The sequence below is a fragment of the Theropithecus gelada genome, chromosome 10, assembly GCF_003255815.1.
Source record: "Theropithecus gelada isolate Dixy chromosome 10, Tgel_1.0, whole genome shotgun sequence".
NCBI lineage: Eukaryota > Metazoa > Chordata > Mammalia > Primates > Cercopithecidae > Theropithecus > Theropithecus gelada.
In genome coordinates, this window is record NC_037678.1 from 57,873,236 (window position 1) to 57,893,081 (window position 19,846).

At 49.6% G+C, this 19,846-nt stretch overlaps 1 protein-coding gene across 3 annotated transcripts in view; it reads left to right on the plus strand.

Annotated features, from left to right (window-relative positions):
• Nucleotides 1–19,846, plus strand: part of RIMS4 (regulating synaptic membrane exocytosis 4) — a 57,257-nt gene that overhangs the window by 32,743 nt on the left and 4,668 nt on the right. For 2 of the 3 annotated variants that reach the window (XM_025400005.1, XM_025400006.1), the window contains 4 exons: nucleotides 4,958–5,096; nucleotides 18,069–18,181; nucleotides 18,483–18,584; nucleotides 19,262–19,401. In XM_025400005.1, coding sequence (XP_025255790.1) covers nucleotides 4,958–5,096; nucleotides 18,069–18,181; nucleotides 18,483–18,584; nucleotides 19,262–19,401 — 494 coding nt within the window. The remainder of the gene's footprint in view (nucleotides 1–4,957; nucleotides 5,097–18,068; nucleotides 18,182–18,482; nucleotides 18,585–19,261; nucleotides 19,402–19,846) is intronic. The other variant, XM_025400004.1, reaches the window with a different exon arrangement.

Sequence of the window (19,846 nt, forward strand, 5' to 3'; positions counted from 1 at the left end):
ATAATTTTTACACGGTACAGGGTAAATGCTAAAAACAATAAAATCTGTTTTCATAATTTATCATCGTTTTATTATCCTGTTCTTTATGAATACTTACTTTTGGGAGAACGTACATTAGACACATTCATATTCAAGTATAAACAGCAGAGTGAGATCTACTTGTTTTCTTTACCAGAGAGAATTTACATTTTTCTTGGGGACACATCCTAAAGCCAATTCAATTTAACAGACTTTCAGTGGGGATGGGCAGTGTGGGCGCTATCCCTGGTGCTGAATGGAAGTAAATGACGAATGAGCTCATGCTGTAAACACAGACATCAACTAGGTGGATGAGAACTGTGTTTCAAGGTGCCGTGGAATAGTTACCCCAAGAGAAGTGAAGATTAAAATGCCCCTAGGACTCAAGGAGTCTGATGAGAGATGTCTTTGTGGAAGACATGGCGTTAGAGTTCTGGTGTGGAGCTTGATGAGTTTACTTTAGGGTGCATTTAAAACATGGTTTTGGAGCCAGAATAGCCTGGGGTTGAAGTCCAGCTCCACCATTAGTACTCGTGCATGTCCTTGGGAAAGTTACTTAACCTTCTCGATCCTCATTTTCTTTCTCTGTAGAGGGAGACAGCAGCTATCTCATGGTTTATTGTGAGAATTAAGTGGGATGATACCTTTGTAAAACACTTGGCATGGCATCTAGCAAAATGGTAATAACCATATTAATAATAGTCAACTTTGTTGAGGGCTGACCGTGTGTCCCAGCCTACCTAGGCCATCCTGAGGGTTAAATGTTAGGTTAAATGTTATTACATTTTTACATTGCTTGCTTGTTAACATTTAGTGCTCACATAGCTCTGAGATTCTGGTGCTTTTATCCCTATTATACAATGAAGAAACTGAAGTACAGAGTGCCTGATAAATTATAGGTGTTATTTAAGGCTAAACTATGGAGGATGGTTAGAAATTTGATAGGAAGATGAAGAAGGGAGGAAAGGAAAGGAGTGAGAACCAGGATGGGGAAGTTATTGAGGATGTACAGTATTTCTCAGGATGGAGCACTGAGGTGTCTGGCTGGGTTAGGATATGGAGACTGGGAGGGAGACCAGTAGCTGATGGGGAGGGAGTCAGAAAATGGAGAGTCTTGGGTGCCTGGATGCAAAAACTAAACCTAATTCAGCAGGCAGTGAAGAAACATTCTAAGGTATTTGTTTTGGTTTTGGTTTTTGGGTTTTTGTTTTGTTTTCTTTTTTGTTTTTTTGAGATAGGATTTCACTCTGTCGCCCAGGCTGGAGTGCAACCAGCCTCAACCTCCCAAGCTCAAGCAATCCTCCTACCTCTGCTACAGGTGCCCACCACCATGCCTGGCTAATTTTTGTGGGGTTTTTTTGTAGAGGTGGAGTTTCACTATGTTGTCCAGACTGGTCTGAAACTCCTGGGCTCAAGTGATCCACCTGCCTGGGTTTCCCAAAGTGCTGGGATTACAGGCATGAGCCACCGTGCCTGGCTAAGGTTTTAAAACTGTGATTTATTTATGAATTTGTTTGTATTTACCTTCATTTGCATTATAGAATTAATACATTAATTATAAAAATTTAAATGACATAGAAGCATACAAAAGAGAAATAAATTTCCTTCCCAATGTTCTGGTTGGGTGTAAATGGGTACAAGTACAGTAATGATGCGGGAGCCCACCTATGTGAAGATTTTTGAACTTTGACTGGCTTAGGGTGCCAGGCTGTCTAAGGTCAGGTGTCCCCAAACCTGACCCTGAGACGAGATCCACGTTCTGCCTGCTTTTATTCTGGCCATGCTGGCAGCTGATTAGATGATGCCCACCCAGATTGAGGGCGGGTCTGCCTTTCCCAGTCCACTGACTCAAATGTTAATCTCATTTGGCACCACAGGATGATGCCCACCCAGATTGAGGGCGGGTCTGCCTTTCCCAGTCCACTGACTCAGATGTTAATCTCATTTGGCACCATCTTCACAGACCCACCCAGGAGTGATACTTTGTATCCTCAACCCAATCAAGTTGACACTCACTATTAATGATCACAGTGACATTTGGAAGTGAGGAAGAGCAGAACAAAGGGAACACATCTCAGCCACCTGAGATGGATGGATCTTGGTGGGGGTAGTTGGGAAAGCATTGGGACAGTCACTTTGGGGACCATGGCCCAGTTAGCAAGAGAGGACCCACAGAAGGGGTAGGTGGCGGAGGTTGGACAGTGGACATTGCTGTGGTTGGGTCCAGTCATGGTCTCCAGTTTGGGGAAGGTGGTGTGTCAAGGGAAAAATGCATTTACAAGGGCATCAGCAAGACAGTTGGCAAGGGCAGGTGTGGGGACATTGGAAGGTCTTTCTTCCTCTGCAGTGGTTGGGCTTTCTATGTTCGGCACCTACTTTGTGCCCGGCACTGTGGGAAATGTCTGTCATGTAACCCTCTCAACAGCTCCATGGGGAAGATGCTGTCCAACTTGCCCGAGGTCTCCATACCTGGGCCTTCTGACTGCACAACCATGCTCACCTGTGTGGGGAGCCAGGGCTGCTGTGAGGCAGATCCTAGGGGCCTAGTTGGGAACTGCTTTCAGGGCTGTAGGGTGCCACACAGATGCAAGGCACAGCTCTGGGGAACTGAGTTGTTTGTCATGCTCTTTTCCTCCCTCTTCCGGGAGAAATGTGTCAGACCCAGGTAGGTGGAGGTGGAACCAGGGTGGGGGGACCCGAACAAGGCTCAGCAGAGGGAGGGAGCCGGGGCAGGTGTGTGTTGCCTGCCTGCAGGGTGCCCAGTCATGGGTCTGTATCCCTAGTGTGGGGCTGGGGGGTGTTTGTTCCTGCACATCTGACAGGGACATATGTACAGTGCTCTGTGTGTGTGTGTGTGTGTGTGTGTGTGTGTGTGTACAGGGATGTCTCTGTCTGAGTCTGTGTTTCTGAATGTGCATGTGAGTGGTTCTGTCTTTCTCTGTGTCACTGTACCTGCTATATACAGAAAAATACAGAAACAGTGGAGATGGAGGATGGAGGGAGGCTGCAGATGCAAGCTAGGGAAAGAACAGATGATGGAATGGAGTAGAAACACCGATATAAGGGCACACACGCTCTCCCACGTGTTCAGAAACACCCAGGGAGGATGTGTATATACCTACCCACTTAGCCTCAAACACATAGAGTGACAGGCATGTGGAGACCCCTGGGAACACACTCAGACCTGCATTAACACACTGTCTTTGCATGCATCTTCCTGTGTGTGTGTATATGTGTGTGTGTGTGTGTGTGTGTGTGTTGCTGTGTGTTTTTCTGAATGTGGGTGTCTGTGTGTCTCAATAACACAGACACGTGTGGGAGACAGAAATATGAGGCTACACGTTCTGAGAAACACAGAGTGTTTGTATCTACGCATGCATGTGTGTGTGTACATGTGCGTGTGATTCTTAGAGTCAGGGAGGAAGGAGAGACCATCCTGGAGCTGGGAGGAGGAGGGAGGCCAGGAGAAGGCCAGCGAGAGGTGTCCTGGCCTTGCCCTGCTCCTGGTATGCAGGCCCAGCTCTCCTGTCCTCTGGTAGGAGCAGGATGACTGGGTGTGACTGGGGCTGCTTTTCCCCAGTGGGCCAATCAGCAAGCACTGAAGGATCCCCTTGGGTATAAGCCCACATCTGGACTCTGTGGGACCATGAAAAAGATCCCACTAATGATCTACCCCACCTCTAACAAGCCCACGGTCCCTTGAATCACTAGGCCATGGAGCAGGGAGCAGAGACGCTCCCGGGGCTGTGTCCTGGCTCCCCGCCTTACTAGCTCTACAGGCGTGGACAAGTCCTGACCTCTCTGTACCTCCAGTTTTGGACACTGGATGGGGGTGAACAGCAGCATCCACCTTTTGGCTGGTTGTGAGGATTAAGGCTGCTCTCAAGGCAGACATTGGTCCATCCCACAGTTATTAGTTGAGCTCTACAATGGTCTAGACCCTGTTCTTGGTGCTGAGGCTTCCAGAGTGAACAAAGTTCCCTGTCCTCATGGAGATTATGGTCTTCACAGAGGAAGCGGCCAAAACACCAATATTGTTTAATGCATTTGGGTGGTAAACGTCAGCAAAACCAAAGCAGGAGTCAGGGCAGAGAGGGGCAGCGGGTGGGAGAAGGCTGCTGTTTTGGAGGGGCCAGGAGTGGTCAAGAAAGATCTCAGATGAGATGATGTTTGACCACAGAATGGAAGGAGTGGGCTGCTGATGGGGGCCATTTAGCCTCATAAAATCCTGTTATTCTCCCACTTGACAGTTGTGCAAATAGAGGCACAGAGAGGCTGAGTAATTTGCCTAAAGTCTCCCAGCCACTGAGATAGATATCCAGGATTTGAACCCATGCCATCTGGTTTCAGAGCGAGTAGTCCTCAGTCAAGGGTGATTTTTGCTGCCTAGGGGCTATTTGGCAATGTCTGGAGATATTTTTGATTGCTGCAACTGGACTGCAGCGGGGTGGGGTGGGGGTGGTACTAGTATCTAGTGGGCAAAGGCCAGGGATACCGTTAGACATTCTGTGATGCACAGGGCAGCCCCTACTGCAAAGCAATATGCCATCCACAGAGTCAGTGTGCTGAGGTTAAGAAACCCTGGTCAAAATCCATGCAAAGCACTTGACACAGTAGGACACGTAGTAGGTGCTCAATAAATAGTAGCTGAAGAGGAGGAAGAGAAATGATTTGGAGAAGGTTTCAGGGGAGAAATGAATTCAAGGGAGAGAAAAAGCACATGTAAATGAATCCATCATTTAACAAAACTCATGCAATACTGTTCGTTGGTGGGGTGGTTACTGGTGAGGCCGGGGATCCATGGAGGTTGATGGACTGAGGATGGAGGCTGAAGCTGGATAACCCCCAACTGCTGAAACACTGCTAACCAGATGACTCTTCTTTCTGTCGCCCTCCCACCTGTGTCTCTCTCCCCATCTCTCTTGGCCGCTTTGCCCAGGAGACAGCCGGAGGCTGAAGGGGGCCATCCAGAGGAGCACGGAGACAGGCCTGGCAGTGGAGATGCCCAGCCGGACGCTGCGCCAGGCCAGCCACGAGTCCATTGAGGACAGCATGAACAGCTATGGCTCGGAGGGCAAGTAAGTGTGGGGCCACCAGCCCTCCTGGCTCTTGCATTCTTTTGTGGTGGGGCACGGGAGGGACTGAGCAACCCCTCTGGGAGCCCTGGGGCAGCTCCAGGCTGTGGAGGCGCCAGCTCAGGGCTCCAGGTTCATCCCCCATCTTCAGAAGGGAGACAGTGTAACAGCAAAGTCCCGAGAGAGAGTGAGCCCCACTGCTTGCGGGCTCCACCCCTTTCCTGCTGTGTGACCTTGGGCAAGGTCTCTGTGCCACACTTTCCTCATCTGTAAAATGGGATTAACGGCATCAGCTTCATAGGGGTGTCATGAGGATTAGACATTTATAATCCATATAATGCAGGGGTAATATTTATACACAGCATAAGGCAGTGTTTGGCACTAAGTGCTGTATATTAGTGCTGCTTAAGAAATAAAGGAGTGGGTAGAGAGGGGTTTTATTATCATCATTATTTCCTCTTTACTTTTTTAGTTTCCTAAATCCTGTTGGTTTTGAAAGATATATACTACTGCTTTATAAAAGCGTTGCTTGAGCATCAGCTCACTAGACAGTAGTGCGGCTAGCTCCTTGCCAGCGTTTCCCTCCGTGGGCTTCACGTCAGAATCACGAGAACACGTTACCAATGCAGCTCGCAGGGCCCCAGGTCCGAGCTGCTGAATTAGTCTCTGGGAATGTGGCCTGAGAACTCCACTGTTAAAAAGCTTTTATCCTAGAGGAACTCACCTGGACTCGGGGTTTCTCATTTTCACAGAACCCTTTAAGAATTTCAGGAAAGCACTGGGCTTTCCCCCAATACACACAGCCCCCAGTGCATGTACACACTCATTCTCCCACACACAGTCCTGCAAACATGCTTTTCTCATAGCTACAGGGGTTATCAGAGTCCCCTAAAACCATCTGTGGATCCCTAGATGAAAAAAACTTTGATCCAAAGCAACTTCCTTATCATGTAGATGACCAGGGCACTCAGAGAGGTTAAGGAGCTCACTCTGCATCACGAAGCATGTTACCAGGTCTGGAACCCAGGAGTCTTGACTCCCAGCCAGCGGTTATTTCCCAGCACTGCATTGCTTCATGGTCCTAGCTATCCTCTAAAGTCAGGGAAGTGGGGTGGGATATCATGATTCTTGTGCACATGGGAAGACTGAGGCTTAGAAAAATTAAATGCCACAACTGTCCAGAAAAGTAGCCACTAGACGCATGTGGCTAATTAAATAAGATGAAACTTTCTGTTCTTCTATTGCACTAGCCATATTTCAAGTGCTCGCTAGCAACTTGTGGCTAGTAACCATATTGGGTGGTGTAGAAAATAGAACATTTCCATCATCATACATAGAAAATTCTTTTGAACAGTACCAGCTAAGTGACTAGTGCAAGGACAGACACACGGCCACTGAGAGGTGGGGCTGGGGCTCGGCCTCCACCTTTTGCTTCCCTTCATTCTGGCCCTGCCCCTCAGCTGGGGGCTCCTGCTGGCTAAAAGCCTTCCCCACCCACCCCCAACCCCTCCTAAACTGGGCATCTCCAGCCTCGTGAATGGCCTTGCCTTAGCAGATGCTGCTGTTCCACCCACCTCCTAGCGAGACTTTCCCGTGGGTGAGAACAGGAGGAGGACAGCGGAAGGGAGAGGAGGAGGAGGAGGAAGGGAGCCAGTGTTTTCTTTAACCTGAGAAACATGGCAAGGCAGCAGAACTTGGAGGAAGATATTCTCAGCATCTGGGGAGCAGTGGGGCCCTGCTGACAGGTGTGAGTCGCAGGGAGTCAGGAAGCTCAGGTTCTAATCCTGGCTCTGCCACTCATGCCCCTGGGTGGGCTTGGGCACATCAGTATGCCTCCCTAATGTTTGAGGAGGCCAGTAAACATCTGTCAGCCTCCCAGGCAGGTCTGGAGGCCTAGATTATGGGAAGGGCAGCGTGCTGCAGTGAGCAGCAGCAGAGAAGTCAGACCTGCATTTCCATTTTATAGAAGAGGAGGTGAAGGCTCAGAAAGGCCACATGACCAAGGGGAGCATTATCAGAGTGTGTTGTGAGGAAGAAACGAGGTGATGTCTGCAGGTGACAGGTGTTTGGAACATGGCTCTTGTTACTGTTTGCTGTCATGGGCTTTAAGGGACCAGAGTCTAATTACATGACAGACAGGTTCAAAGCCAGGACTCAAGAATGAGACTGCCCTGGTGTGTGGTTTATTTCAGCTTCTTAGTAGCTGTGTGGCTTTGGGGGAAGTTACTTCACCTCTCTGAGCCTAGTTTCTTCATCTACAGAAAGGGAACAGTAACAGTGCAGACACTTATAGAGTTGTGAGGGTTCAATATGTTAATACATGTAAAAGAACTTAGCACAGTGACCGGCACTGTAATCGTTATCTATTATTGTTGGTTGTTAATTAAGCCACTGTTTGTTGGCTATTTTGCTGTTTTGGTCAGTTGCATTGTAACAGATATAGTGAGCCACCCCAAATACAATTGTGTCTATAAAGTGCTTAGCACAGAGTAAGCACTGAGTAAGTGTTGACTGTGATGATTACGATTACTAAAAGGGTTGAGGTGGGTGTTCTGAGCCCAACTGAGGAGGTATCAGGTGGGTTGGAGGGTGATGGGTCCAGCAGCAGGGGACAGTCTCGGCCTCCTGAGAGGGGCTGAGTGTTGGTGGATCCCAGCCAGGCCCAGCACTGCCACCTGCCCAACACCTGGGCAAGGTAGGGACACAGAAGGAATGGGTGGGGACATTGAGCTGTGGTCAGCCTCCTTGTTCTGCAGGCATTTGGGGCACTGGTTGGGCCCAAATGCCAGGCTCTGAAACAGGAAGGGATTGTTCTTCCCTCTCCCCACCCCTTGGACTTCTGCCAGCCCAGCTGAGGCTTACAGGGAGCCAGCCTCACTTGAGCAGCCCCTGCAAGGCTGCAGCCCCTGGCACCGCTGGGTCTGTCTGACTGCGCTGGATCACCAGGCATATGTATTCCTGCAGGCGGGCACAGGACTGCTCCCACATGGATTTTCATTTCAGCAGATGTGATTGGGCACTTAGAATGTGCCAGGCAGTTGGGTTGGGCACCTCAGACACCCTGTCCTCCATGAGCTTCCACTCTTGGGCACTGACTAAACAACTAGCAGTGTGAGGAGAGCTGCAAAGGACAGGTATAGAAAACTTGGGAAATGCTGTGTTCCCAGGTGTCAGGGGCGGGGAAGGGGTGCCTGTGGGTTGGGCCACTCTGCCAGTGAGGATGCCTTGAGTCCCAGGTTATGTAATACCAATGGACAATGGCTTCAGCCCTTACTATTCAAAGTGTGGTCCACAGCCCAGCAACACTGGCATGGGAGCTTGTTAAATATGCAGAATCTCAGGCTCTACCCCAGACCCACTGAATCCGAATCTGTATTTTAATGAGACCCCCAGGTGGTCTGTATGCACATTAAGGTAGAGAAGCCCTGGCTTAATGGTAATAATGGCCATAGCTAATTCTTGCAGAGAACACTTGCTATGTGCAGATACTGTGCTGTGCTTTTACTTATATTGACTCATTTAATTCTCACAACAACCTGACAATGGGACTGTTAATATTCCCGTTTTACAGATGAGGAAATGGAAACTCAGAGAGGGTAAATAAGTTGCCCAAGGTCACACAGCCAGTCAGTGGCTGAGCCAGGATTCAAATCCAAGCATTGGGTATCTGCCCTTAACGTTTACACTCAACTCTTTTTCTCATTTAATGGTTGCATTTATCAAGGTTTCTGGAAGCAGAGGCTTCCAGGATGGTTTGGTAGTTCAAGGATGCCATCAAGGACCCAGAACCCCTCTCTCTTTCCACACCATGGGCCTTATGTTGGGCCAGCCATGGTTGATCCCCTGAGGCTGAGGAAGGGCTTTCTTTCTTTGAGCCTGTTTCTGCCTGATCAAAAATTGGAGCTTTGTGGGTTAAGGATGGAGAGTCAACCAGCCATGCCACCAGGCCAGGCCCATCTCACCTAGGAAAAGGGCAGGAGCTGGAGCTCAAGCCCCCTGAGATGGGGCCATGAGAACAAAACCTTCCAGACATACCATACGCCCCACCTGCCCTAATCCTGAGATACTCCCTGTTGACTGTGTGTTCTAGTTTGGGTTTTCCCAGAACCAGACCTGAGACATGGGTTCGAGTGCAAGTGATTCACCTGGAGATGATTCTAGAAAATAAGAGCAGAAGAGCATGTGGGAGAGAGGTGTTGCACCCAATAAAGCATAAGAAGCCAGCTTTCCCGTGGGGCAACCAGAGCCAATCCTGATGGGGAACTCTGGGAACCCATGTGGAACATGCACCTGGGAGCTATCGCCTCAGGAGGCGAGGGAGTTGAGGTATTTACATTCCAGCTCTTAACCAGTTACTGAGCAGCAGCTGCTCCCTGTTAACTCTCTGGCTCCTACCGTGGTAAAATAGGCTCTAAAGGCTAGAGAAGCTCTTCAGGGGCCAGAGAAGCCTGGGCAAAGGCATGCAGATGCTGGTGGTTAGAAGTCAGCAAGCACTGACATAATAAGGGGTGGGGGCATGGCCCAGCAGAGCCTGCTACACTGTGTGGGTGCATAGAGCTACCATCTGACCAGCTGCCCAAACCAGAAATCTGGGGTTCTTGCAGCCAGCTCTCTCTCTCTCCAATCCGTAATCCATTCCCAATCCATAATGATGCTGTGCCATTTTACTCTTAATGATCTCTTGAATCCATCCATTCCTCCCCATCTCCATCTCCTGGTCAAGGCCATACATCGCTCTTGCCTGGACACCTGCAGGTCTCCTTTTCGGGACATCACAGTTTGTCACCCAGTACTTATTTTTCTGACCTTTCCCAGCCTCTCTCAGTCCCCAACCATGTGGGGACTCCACCACCCTGAACCTTTACCCTTCACTTTTCTCACCTCCAGGTCTTTGCATCCATTGCGCCCTCTACCTGGCACTTCCTTCTCTACCCCTGCTCCCTCTTCACCCTCTGACTCATTCCTTCTCCAGACCTCAGCTGAGAACTGGCACAAAGACTGTATCTCATGTGCCAACACCAGTAATTGATAGTGGTTCCCTGGAGTGCTGTGTTGAGAAGGAATCTGGAGCCAAGTCCAGGCTTGGCAGGAGAGCTGAGGTTGATTAGCAATGTCTGTCCTGGGCGTGGGCAGAAGTGGAATGGAACAGGTAGGGCCTACCATTCTTCTGGCTGTATCAGCAGCCCTCACAGTCCCCTGTCCCTCCCCCACCACAGTGCCTTCCACTCTCTATCTTAATTGTCACATGTGTGTCTGTCTGTCCCACTAGACACTGAGTTCAGTGCCTGTCTAGCTGGCCCAGTCGGTGCTCTGCACATTCGGATGAACAATGGGTGGGTGTGTGTGAGCAGAAGCATGTATACATTCCACTCCTTCCCACCCCTTCAGCACACAGAATCCAGGGCCTTGGCATCCTCTCTGTTGACCCAAAAGCACTCCAGGCTGGCTCCCAGCGCCCACCTGCTTCTTCCTTCTGCTCTTTGTTGTCCTGAGATGTCTGGGTCATCAGCATCCGGGTCTCTGAGTGTCTGGGTCACTGTGTCCACAGCCCAGGGAAGCAGAGTATGAGCCGATGGCAGGGCCACTGCACCCGGGCTCAGGGTCATGGTCCTGTCAAGGCTGTTTCCTGATCACCAAAGGCTCAGGAGTCTGGGTGGGTGGTCAGAACCCCTTTTCTTCCCCACCTCTACTGTTTAACAGCATCCCCGTGCCCAAAGGACAAAGCAGAACTGGATGCAGCTGTGGCTAGGAGACAGGGATTTGTTTTGTTTTGTTTTATAAACGCTAGTATTTCTTGAGCACTTGACTGTGCCAGACTCTGTTCTAAGGCGTTTATCTCATTTAATACTTACGATAGCACTGGGATTATCCTATTGTTCTTTATTCCTGTTTTACTGGGAAGGAAACCAAGGCTCTGAGAAGTGAAGAATGTGCCTCCACGACTAGTGAGTGGTGGAGTCAGGATTCAGTTCCAGGCCTGCCTGACCCCATAGCTTGGACTGCAAATCCCTGTGCTCTGCTCTGGGCAAGGCTGAGGTCCCCTCAAGACAAATAGAGACAGTATAACGTAGTGCTTAAGAGGGTGAATTCTGGAGCCAGACGCTCCAGGTTTAGGTCCTAGGTCTTCCACTCCTAGCAGAGTGATTCTGGTTCAATTAACAATTCTGTGCCTCAGTTTCCCTTTTTGTAAAATGGGTATGAATTACAAGTACCTAGCTTTTATAGAGTTGTTAAGAGGATTAAATGGATCAACATTGATAAATAGTACTATCAGTGCTTGACTCATGACAAGTTTTTGACAAATAAAAAAATCCTTGGCTTTGCACCCACGAGCCCACTGTCTCATAGAGGTGGTCAGGCTTGGAAATATCTTGAATTCTTGAGAAGTTGGAGTCAGCATTGTGTGATATGGTATATCCTGGCACAGGGCAATTCTGCTACAGTGCTTGTTTTGAAAATGAGAATTTGTTCCAACATGATTCAAGTATTAGGGAACAATTTGAGCATAACATAAATTTTGCATTTGTTCAGGTGCAATTTCATCCACGAGGAACACTGGGTGAATGAAGAAAACTGCACCCACATAAGAATACACAAAACGCATGTGGCTCAGACATCCACGGCACCGTCAGTTTACTATTATAAGCCACACCCGTCCACACCTGGTGGTACAACTTTCCATTGACTTCAGTTTTTCCCTCACTACCTCAAAATCACTCACAGGCTGCACCTCTTCTGACACCCCCTTCCACAAGCAAACTGCAGGTTGTTTTCAAGGTCACGTGCCATTTTTATTATAGTATTTATGCATTTCTAAAGCATTTAACATATATAAAACCATGCTGTCATTTTTACTGCATTCCTGCCTTTTTCTTTTTTTGATGTGACACTGACCCCATTTTCCCATAAGCTCTGTGATTTTTATAGCAGGATTTTGCATTGCACAGTAATTTTTAGAAATGTATATTTCATGTTACAGCAGAATTGACTGTATTGTAGGTTTGGCGAGTTTGTGGGAGGATGGATGGATGGATGGATGGATAAATGGATGGACAGATGGATGGACGGATGGATGGATGGATGGATGGATGGATGGATAGATGGATAGATGGAGGGATGGATGGATGGATGGATGGATAAATGGAGGGATGGATGGATGGATGGATGGATAAATGGATAGACGGATGGACGGATGGATGGATGGATGGATGGATGGATGGATAAATGGATGGATGGATGGATGGATGGATGGATGGATGGATGGATGGGCGGGCATGTAGTGAATGGATGGACAGGGAACCCATAAATTCCTAAACCTTTGAGAACCACATAACCCATAATCACCATAAGGGCTGTGCAGCCTTTTAATTTCTGATGCTGTTGAAATGAGTGATCCATCTGGAAAAGAGAATGGAGTGAAACCCCTGCGTGACCCAGTTACTTCTTTCACCATCAAGAACACAGAAAATCCAGGGGTCAAACCAAGCTCAGAGGTTAATAATAAAAGACCAGTGGGTTTCAGCTCTGCAAACAAGAGTAATAGGATTTGAAATGCAGGAAATCTCATTTCACCATTAACACAAAATAAAAGGCCAGCAGAACACGGGTTGTAATCCTGTTTCAGGGCTTTGCGCCTGTCCAAGTGGCACACGTCCCTGGAAGGGACCCGCTGCTGCAGTTCTCCCCAAAATGGCTTGGGCTTGTTCTCAGGCATCCAGATGCTGCACTTACTAACAGGTCTAGAATCTGAAATGCCATGAAAATGCCAAGAATGTAGCAAGGAGGCTCTCCCAGGCCAGGCAGCAGGCCCAGCAGGCCACGGTATCTCACCCTTTGATTCACTCAGCAGGTCCTCTGTGCTAAGCACCTTGCCTGCACTAGCTCTCTGACCCTCCCCAACAACTCAGCAAGGTGATTACTATTTATTCCCATTTTCTACATGAGGAAACTGCAGCTCAGAGAGGTTAAGACACCTCCCACGGGTTGTATAATACTGGAATCCAGGGTCTATGTTACACCAAATCCAGTCTTCACCCCATCCTTTATTTTCCCAGTGTGAGTCCTGCTGTAGGGCTTGGCAGTGAACATTTATTGAGCTCCTGTTGCATACAAGGACTTGTCAAAGTTGTAGCACGTATGCAGCTCTTAATTCAGTAAGCTCTTTTATACCCCTGTGCTCATGGGTGCTGTAAGCAGAAGAATGTTTGAAACTGAGACAGCACAGGCACTGGCCAACGAAAAGACCAGACACCGTCCATGAGGCAGTGTGGTTTCGTTTGCAGATAAGAACACTGAAATGCAGAGACAATAACAACTTGTCAGAGGTCACACAGCAAGCGGTTGGCTAGTGAGGAGTAGAGGCAGATTTGATTTTGTGGCCTCTGCCTTCTTTTCGTGCTCCAGGAAAGACCCCAAGGTGGAGTCAGGTCTCTGATGCGGTTGGATTTCTGGCTAGTAGGGCCCGGCCACCACTTTATTCTACCTTCCTCCACCCCCCAGGAGGACATGATAACCTATTCAGGGTTTCTGGGGCGTCAGCCGGGTTCCTTGGCAGCTAGCAAGGCTCCCTGGGATAGGAAATCAGGCAGCCGCCCAGATATTATAAACAATTACCGCTAATTACCAGGCCTGCCAGTTCCCCATTGTCTGCTCACAATCCCACCAGGAACTGAGGAGCAGACAATGATGATGTTGGAGGAAACTTTCAATTTCAGGCTGCAGAGGGCCTCCCTCTGCCTGGGAGGCTGCACTCCTTCCATGCCTGGAATCTGTGAGACCCCCACCATTTCTCAGGCTTTTGGAGCCCAGACACTCCTTACAAAATGGAGCCTGACCCCCTAGATGGCTGGGAGGGTAGGGTGGAAAAGAGACCCAGGGGCATGGAGGAAAGGCCACGTCACCAGTGTGAAAGAGGCCAGGGGTCCCCAACCCCAGGGTCCCCCGAGGGTTACTGGTCCCTGGCCTCTTAGGAACCAGGCCGCAGAGCAGGTGAGCGGTGGGCGAGCGAGCATTACCGCCTGTGCTCTGCCTCCTGTCAGACCAGTGACGGCATTAGATTCTCATAGGAGCGTGAACCCTGCCGTGAACTGTGCATGAGAGGGATCTAGGCTGCGGACTTCTTATGAGAATCTAGCTAATGCCTGATGATCTGAGGTGGAGCAGTTGCATCCCAAAACCATCCCCCACTCCCTGCCCCAGTCCATGGAAAAATTATCTTCCACAAAACTGGTCCCTGGTGCTGAAAACGTTAGGGACCCCTGGTCTAGACCATGGCCTCTGTGCTGTTAATTGAGGCTTTGGTTTTGCAAGAATAGTGGGTACACATTTCAGTCCCCAGACACTTAAGTGACTTTATTTTTCACACTTCCTCTCTATAAAAAACCATTGTTGCATAATCGTTAAGATAATAGACTTGGAAGCCTGACTCTCTGGGTTCAGATACCACTCAGCTTCTGTCTTGGTTTGGCTTCTTCCAGAGCAGACCCTGACTCAAAGATTCAAGTGGAAATTGGATATTTGGCAGGCCATCCCAGGAATCCCCAGTGTGGGAGCTGCAAGGAATGGGATGGGAAGGGAGAGGAGCTAATAACAGATGCATCATCAGGCCTGCTACCACTAAGGGCAGCTGGAGCTCAGGCCCACTGGGGAGCCTTGGGAGGCTAGGCGAACATTCACCTGCATTATCCCCACTGCAGACTCCCAGTTTGTCACTGGGTGGGGGCTGCTTCTGGGGCACGAACCCTCAGGTGCTTCCAGCCTGCCCTGTGCCACAGGCTGAATTTTCTCCCCCAGCAAGATTCAGAATTCTCACAGCCAGAAAATAAGCCCTTAGACCTAGTGGCAGGTATGAGAGCAGGTAGCCTCAGGGTATAGAAGTGAGGGCCAAGGGATAGGGTGGGGCCGTGCAGTACCTGTGTGATTTGGGCAGGTTTCTTAACTCTCCAGCTCATCTATAAAATGGACACAATAATGGTATTGACCTCATAGGGTTGTTGTGAGGCTGAAATGAATGAGTAAGTATAGAGCACTTTGACATTTGTGGCATTTAGTGAGCACTGGGAGTTCACTGTTGCTAATCTGTGTATCAAGTCCCCCTGTGTCCTCTGTTTGCTGAAAACTTAGACTCACTTAGTTCAGGATTTTCCCAAAGGTTATGCCTGTGTCCTGGGGAAGTTTATGTAGAGAGAAGCCATGTAAATTTCTAGAACAGGCCCAGGGTAACCGTTAAAGTATTTAATCGGAAGCACAGGTCACAGCTACTAATCACACTATTTCGTATTGCAACCCACATCCCCCCTACCCCCACCCGCCGGCCCACATGAATTTTCTATGTATTTATTCCTAAGATTTCTATCATTTACCACCTTCTGACATACTGTAATGTTTATGATATTAATTGTGTATAATATGTCACTAGAATCTAAGCACCTCAAGGGCAGGAATCACTGTTCACTGACATGTTCCAAGTGTCCAGAATAGTGCCTGGACACAATAGAGTGTATATAGTATGTGCTCAGTAAACATTTGTTGGATGAATGAATGGATCATATGGACGCTGGCCATAACACCTGGTGTACCAGCTGGATGTCAGTGAGGGCTCATGTCCAGTAGCATGGGCTGCTATTATTGTGGTGCTCAGACACTGGGCACAGAGTATGTGTTCCTCAGTCGTCATCTGTCATTCTGCTGTCTCCTGGAACATGATCTTACTGTCTGCTCCCTGGTCATTGTTTCCCATCGGTCTCAGCTACTTCTCTATGCCCAGACCACCAGGACACTGAATCTGCCCTTCCGTCCAGTGCGCCTGGATCATACTTTCCTCTTTAGGGTGTGGAGGGACATACAGCGAGCCTCAGAGATCTCCCAGGGGCTCACTTGACAAGATGCCCAAGCAGCCATTTCTCTAGAGTGTTCTGCCCTTTTCTTAGCTCTACCCAATAAGCAGGGTGGGTGCAAGTCTCCTCTGCTTTCAGATCCCCCCAGCCTATCTGGAGTTTTCTGTCTCCCTCAGCACTCACCAGCTGGGGACTGCAGACCTTCCTCAAGGATCCTGCAGCATCTCAGCAATCTTCCCTCCTTGCCTGACTTCCTCGGCTCTCCCAGGCTGAGGATATGTCTGTTTCAGGGCAGGATAGCCTAGTTTTGTACCTATTCTTTCAAGTCTGTTTCTTAGATTTGGAACTGAAAAGTCAGGAGCCCAAGTCTCTTGCTGTCTACCTCCTGCTGGGTCATTCCTTCTCTGAGGCAGCAAACATAGGACACCCTGGCTACTGTCTGAATGGGGAAAGCAGGCCAGGGGTATTAGGAAATCAGGAAAAGGAAAAGCACTCAGGCTGAATATTCTGCCATTAGCTCTGCAGATAACTTAAATAAAAACAGAATACGGGGGGACCTCACATGGCTCAGGGAAGAATTGGGCAGCTGGGACTGGGTAGCGAGTAGAGTTTACGGGTTTTGCATGAGGGCAGGCCATTCTTGTGACTTTTAGTCTCCAGGATTCTGTTTTTTAGTTCCCAGAGAGAGGTTTTGATTGGCCTGACTTGGGTTAAGCCTCTAACTCTGTATGCATCAGCTCTGGCCAGGGAATAGGGTCACCATTTTGCTCGGCAGATGTGTTTCTTACCTAAATGATGGTGATAAAGATCAAAAGCCAACCTCTTGGGCTAGGTGTGGTGGCTCACCCCTGTAATCCCAGCACTTTGGGAGGTTGAGGTGGGTGGATCACGTGAGGTCAGGGGTTCGAGACCAGCCTGGCCAATGTGATGAAACTCTGTCTCTACTAAAAACACAACAATTTGCTGGATGTGGTGATAAACATCTGTATTCCCAGCTACTTGGGAGGCTGAGGCATGAGAATTGGTTAAACCCAGGAGTTCGAAGCTGCAGTGAGCCAAGACTGTGCCACTGCACTCCAGACTGGGCAACAGAGTGAGACTCTGTCTCAAAAACAAAAAAACAAAAAAAAAACCTTGCAAGTGCTGTGGTCCTCAGGATAACAGGGGCACATCAGGCATGGTACTTAGTGCCTCATCGCACTTAATACAACAGACCTAAGAGATGGGAACATTATTATTCCCATTGCACAGATGGGAAAGAGACACTTAGAGAAGTGAAGGGAGTGGGGAGAACTTACTCAAGCTGTCTTAAGCAAAATAATAAAATTATCTTTGTTGTTGCTGTTGATATTGACTTAATGTAACCAAAAGATGAAGTAGCTTGCTTCAGGCAGAGCTTGATCCAGGAGCTCACACAATGCTGTCATTTTGATGGTTTTGTTCTCGGGATCCAGATGGTAGCCACATAGCACCAGAAGCTCCAGTCCTGCATCTCAGGCTCAAGTCTGGTGGGAAAGAGACCATCTCACTTCCCATAGTTCAACAAAGCTTCCAGGCCTGATTCTTGTTGGTTGAACTGGGCCACATGCCTGTCTCTGAGCCGATCACTGGCCAAGGGGAAGGGATGCCCTGATTGGCCAGGCTGAGCTGGAGACCCAGTCTTAGGAGCTGTTCCCTCCACCCCACTGTGATCATGTGCCATGGGGAGGGGGCTCCGCAAAGAAAATTTGAGATGTTGTTACCAGAGGAAGGGGAAGTGAATATTAGGTGGCCAAGCAGCAGCAAGAAATGCACCCCTCAGAGTCCAGAGCCCCTTGCAGTACAGCTCACACTTTCACGTGCAAGGGCATCATCTGTGGCTCGCGTTAAAATTCAGATTCTGATTCAGCAGCTGGGGGTGGAGTGGGCTGCAGTTCTATGGATCTAATTAGTTCCCAGGTGATGCTGATGCTGTTGGTCTCTGAACCACATTTTGAGTATCAAGGCACTAAACCACATGAGCCAGATACTGGGTAAACCTTATCTCCATCCCAAGAGGGAAGTCTCAGCATATCCATTTCATGGAGGTTTACTGCCTGAGTCCAGAGTTGTCAGTCAACCACTGGGAACGTGTGCTTTGTCTCATCTTTTCCTCTCGCAGCCTTAACTATGGAGGAGTTTGCCTGGCATCGGATGCCCAGTTCAGTGACTTTCTGGGAAGCATGGGGCCAGCACAGTTTGTGGGCCGCCAGACGCTGGCCACCACACCCATGGGTGAGTGCCCCAAGGCTGGTTTCAAATGGACTATGGGAGTTGGGGGGTCACACCGGAAGCCCAGCATCTCTCCCTCCTTCCCCTCTGCGTGTTGATCCATCTTCTGCGCATGCCACCTAGGGCCCAGGGCACACTCTCAAGCCCTCAGCAGAGCCTAGGCACTTGGTGGGAGTTGGTTCTGGTCTTATCCTGGGCTGGGAGCAGGGGAAGGGGGTTTCAGCTCTAAGTAGAGGGGAAGAGCTGAGTCCCAGCTTGAGCTTCTGAGCCATTTCCCAGTCTCATCTCTTGGTGCCTCTTGCAGGGGATGTGGAGATTGGCTTGCAGGAGCGGAACGGTCAGCTGGAAGTGGACATTATCCAGGCCCGGGGACTGACAGCCAAGCCAGGCTCCAAGACACTGCCAGGTCTGGGGCCTACCCTCCCCTGCAGGGTTGGGGTGGAGGTCAGGGAGGATATCCTGATGGGTACCGAGGGCCTTGAAGAGAGAAAATTGGGCCCAACTGTGGGGACCCCCGTCCCAACTCTAATATGTGGAACTGGTAGTTTAGGGTTTGTTTGGGGAGCCAGTTGAGATTGTCTGTTGACCTTGTTCCTCTCCTCCACTGGACACATGGTGCCCAGTGGGAAGAGCTCCTGGAAGGCAGGAACCATCTTTCCTGCTTATCGTTATACCCCAGTGCCTAGCAGTTTTTGGCCTGCAGTAGGTGCTCAGGCTTGGTGAGTGAGTGAGTGTGGCCTGCAGTAGGTGCTCAGGCTTGGTGAGTGAGTGGGTCCGCAGATGGACGCATAAGCCAGGGAGAGGGTGGGCACGTCACGGACTGAGGGAGGAAACAGGTGAGCGAGTGAGCAAAGGAAGGGGAGACAGTGAGGACCACCAGAGAAGGTGGGGCAGGCTGCACCCAAGCCCCGCTGTACCTGCTGCCCCCAAATGCCCACCCCCCATGTGTCCTGGTGCATCCTCCCCAGACCCCATGGGGGCACACCTATCTCCAGCAGAGGGTGGGCAGCCTCCCTCTGTTGCACCCTTTGCCCACCATTTGAGGGCCAACTAGAACTCACCCCTGCTGGCCTCTGTCCCCAGCGGCCTATATCAAGGCCTACCTGCTAGAGAATGGCGTCTGCATTGCCAAGAAGAAGACCAAAGTCGCTCGCAAGTCGCTGGACCCATTGTATAACCAGGTGCTGCTGTTTCCCGAGAGTCCCCAGGGCAAAGTCCTCCAGGTGAGGGGCATTAGTGCGCTCACGTGTGTGTGCACGAGCACACATGCACAGGACCAGAATGACAGGCGGGCACCCCTGGCGGGGGGTGTCTCTGGAGGGCCTCGCCTGGAGGAAATAGGTGAGGCCCTCAGTTCACTGTGGCTGAACTGAGCTCTACAACTTGCTGTGCAACTTTGAACAAGTTCCCTTCTGACCCTCAGTTTCTTCATCCATAAAGTGGGGACCCTAACGGTACCTACCTGATAACATTCTGGTGCCAGTGGAATGTGTGCTGTGTGCAGGAAAAGTATTTGCAGCTTTGCCTACAGCAAGTGTTCTACCTATTGCCATCATCACCGTCACCATCACTGTCACCAGCCTCTGGAGGCAGGGGCTTGGTGTGGTGCCTGTGATAAGAAGGGCCTGTTGAGGAATTGCAATTTTAAGGAGGTAGAAATCACAGGAC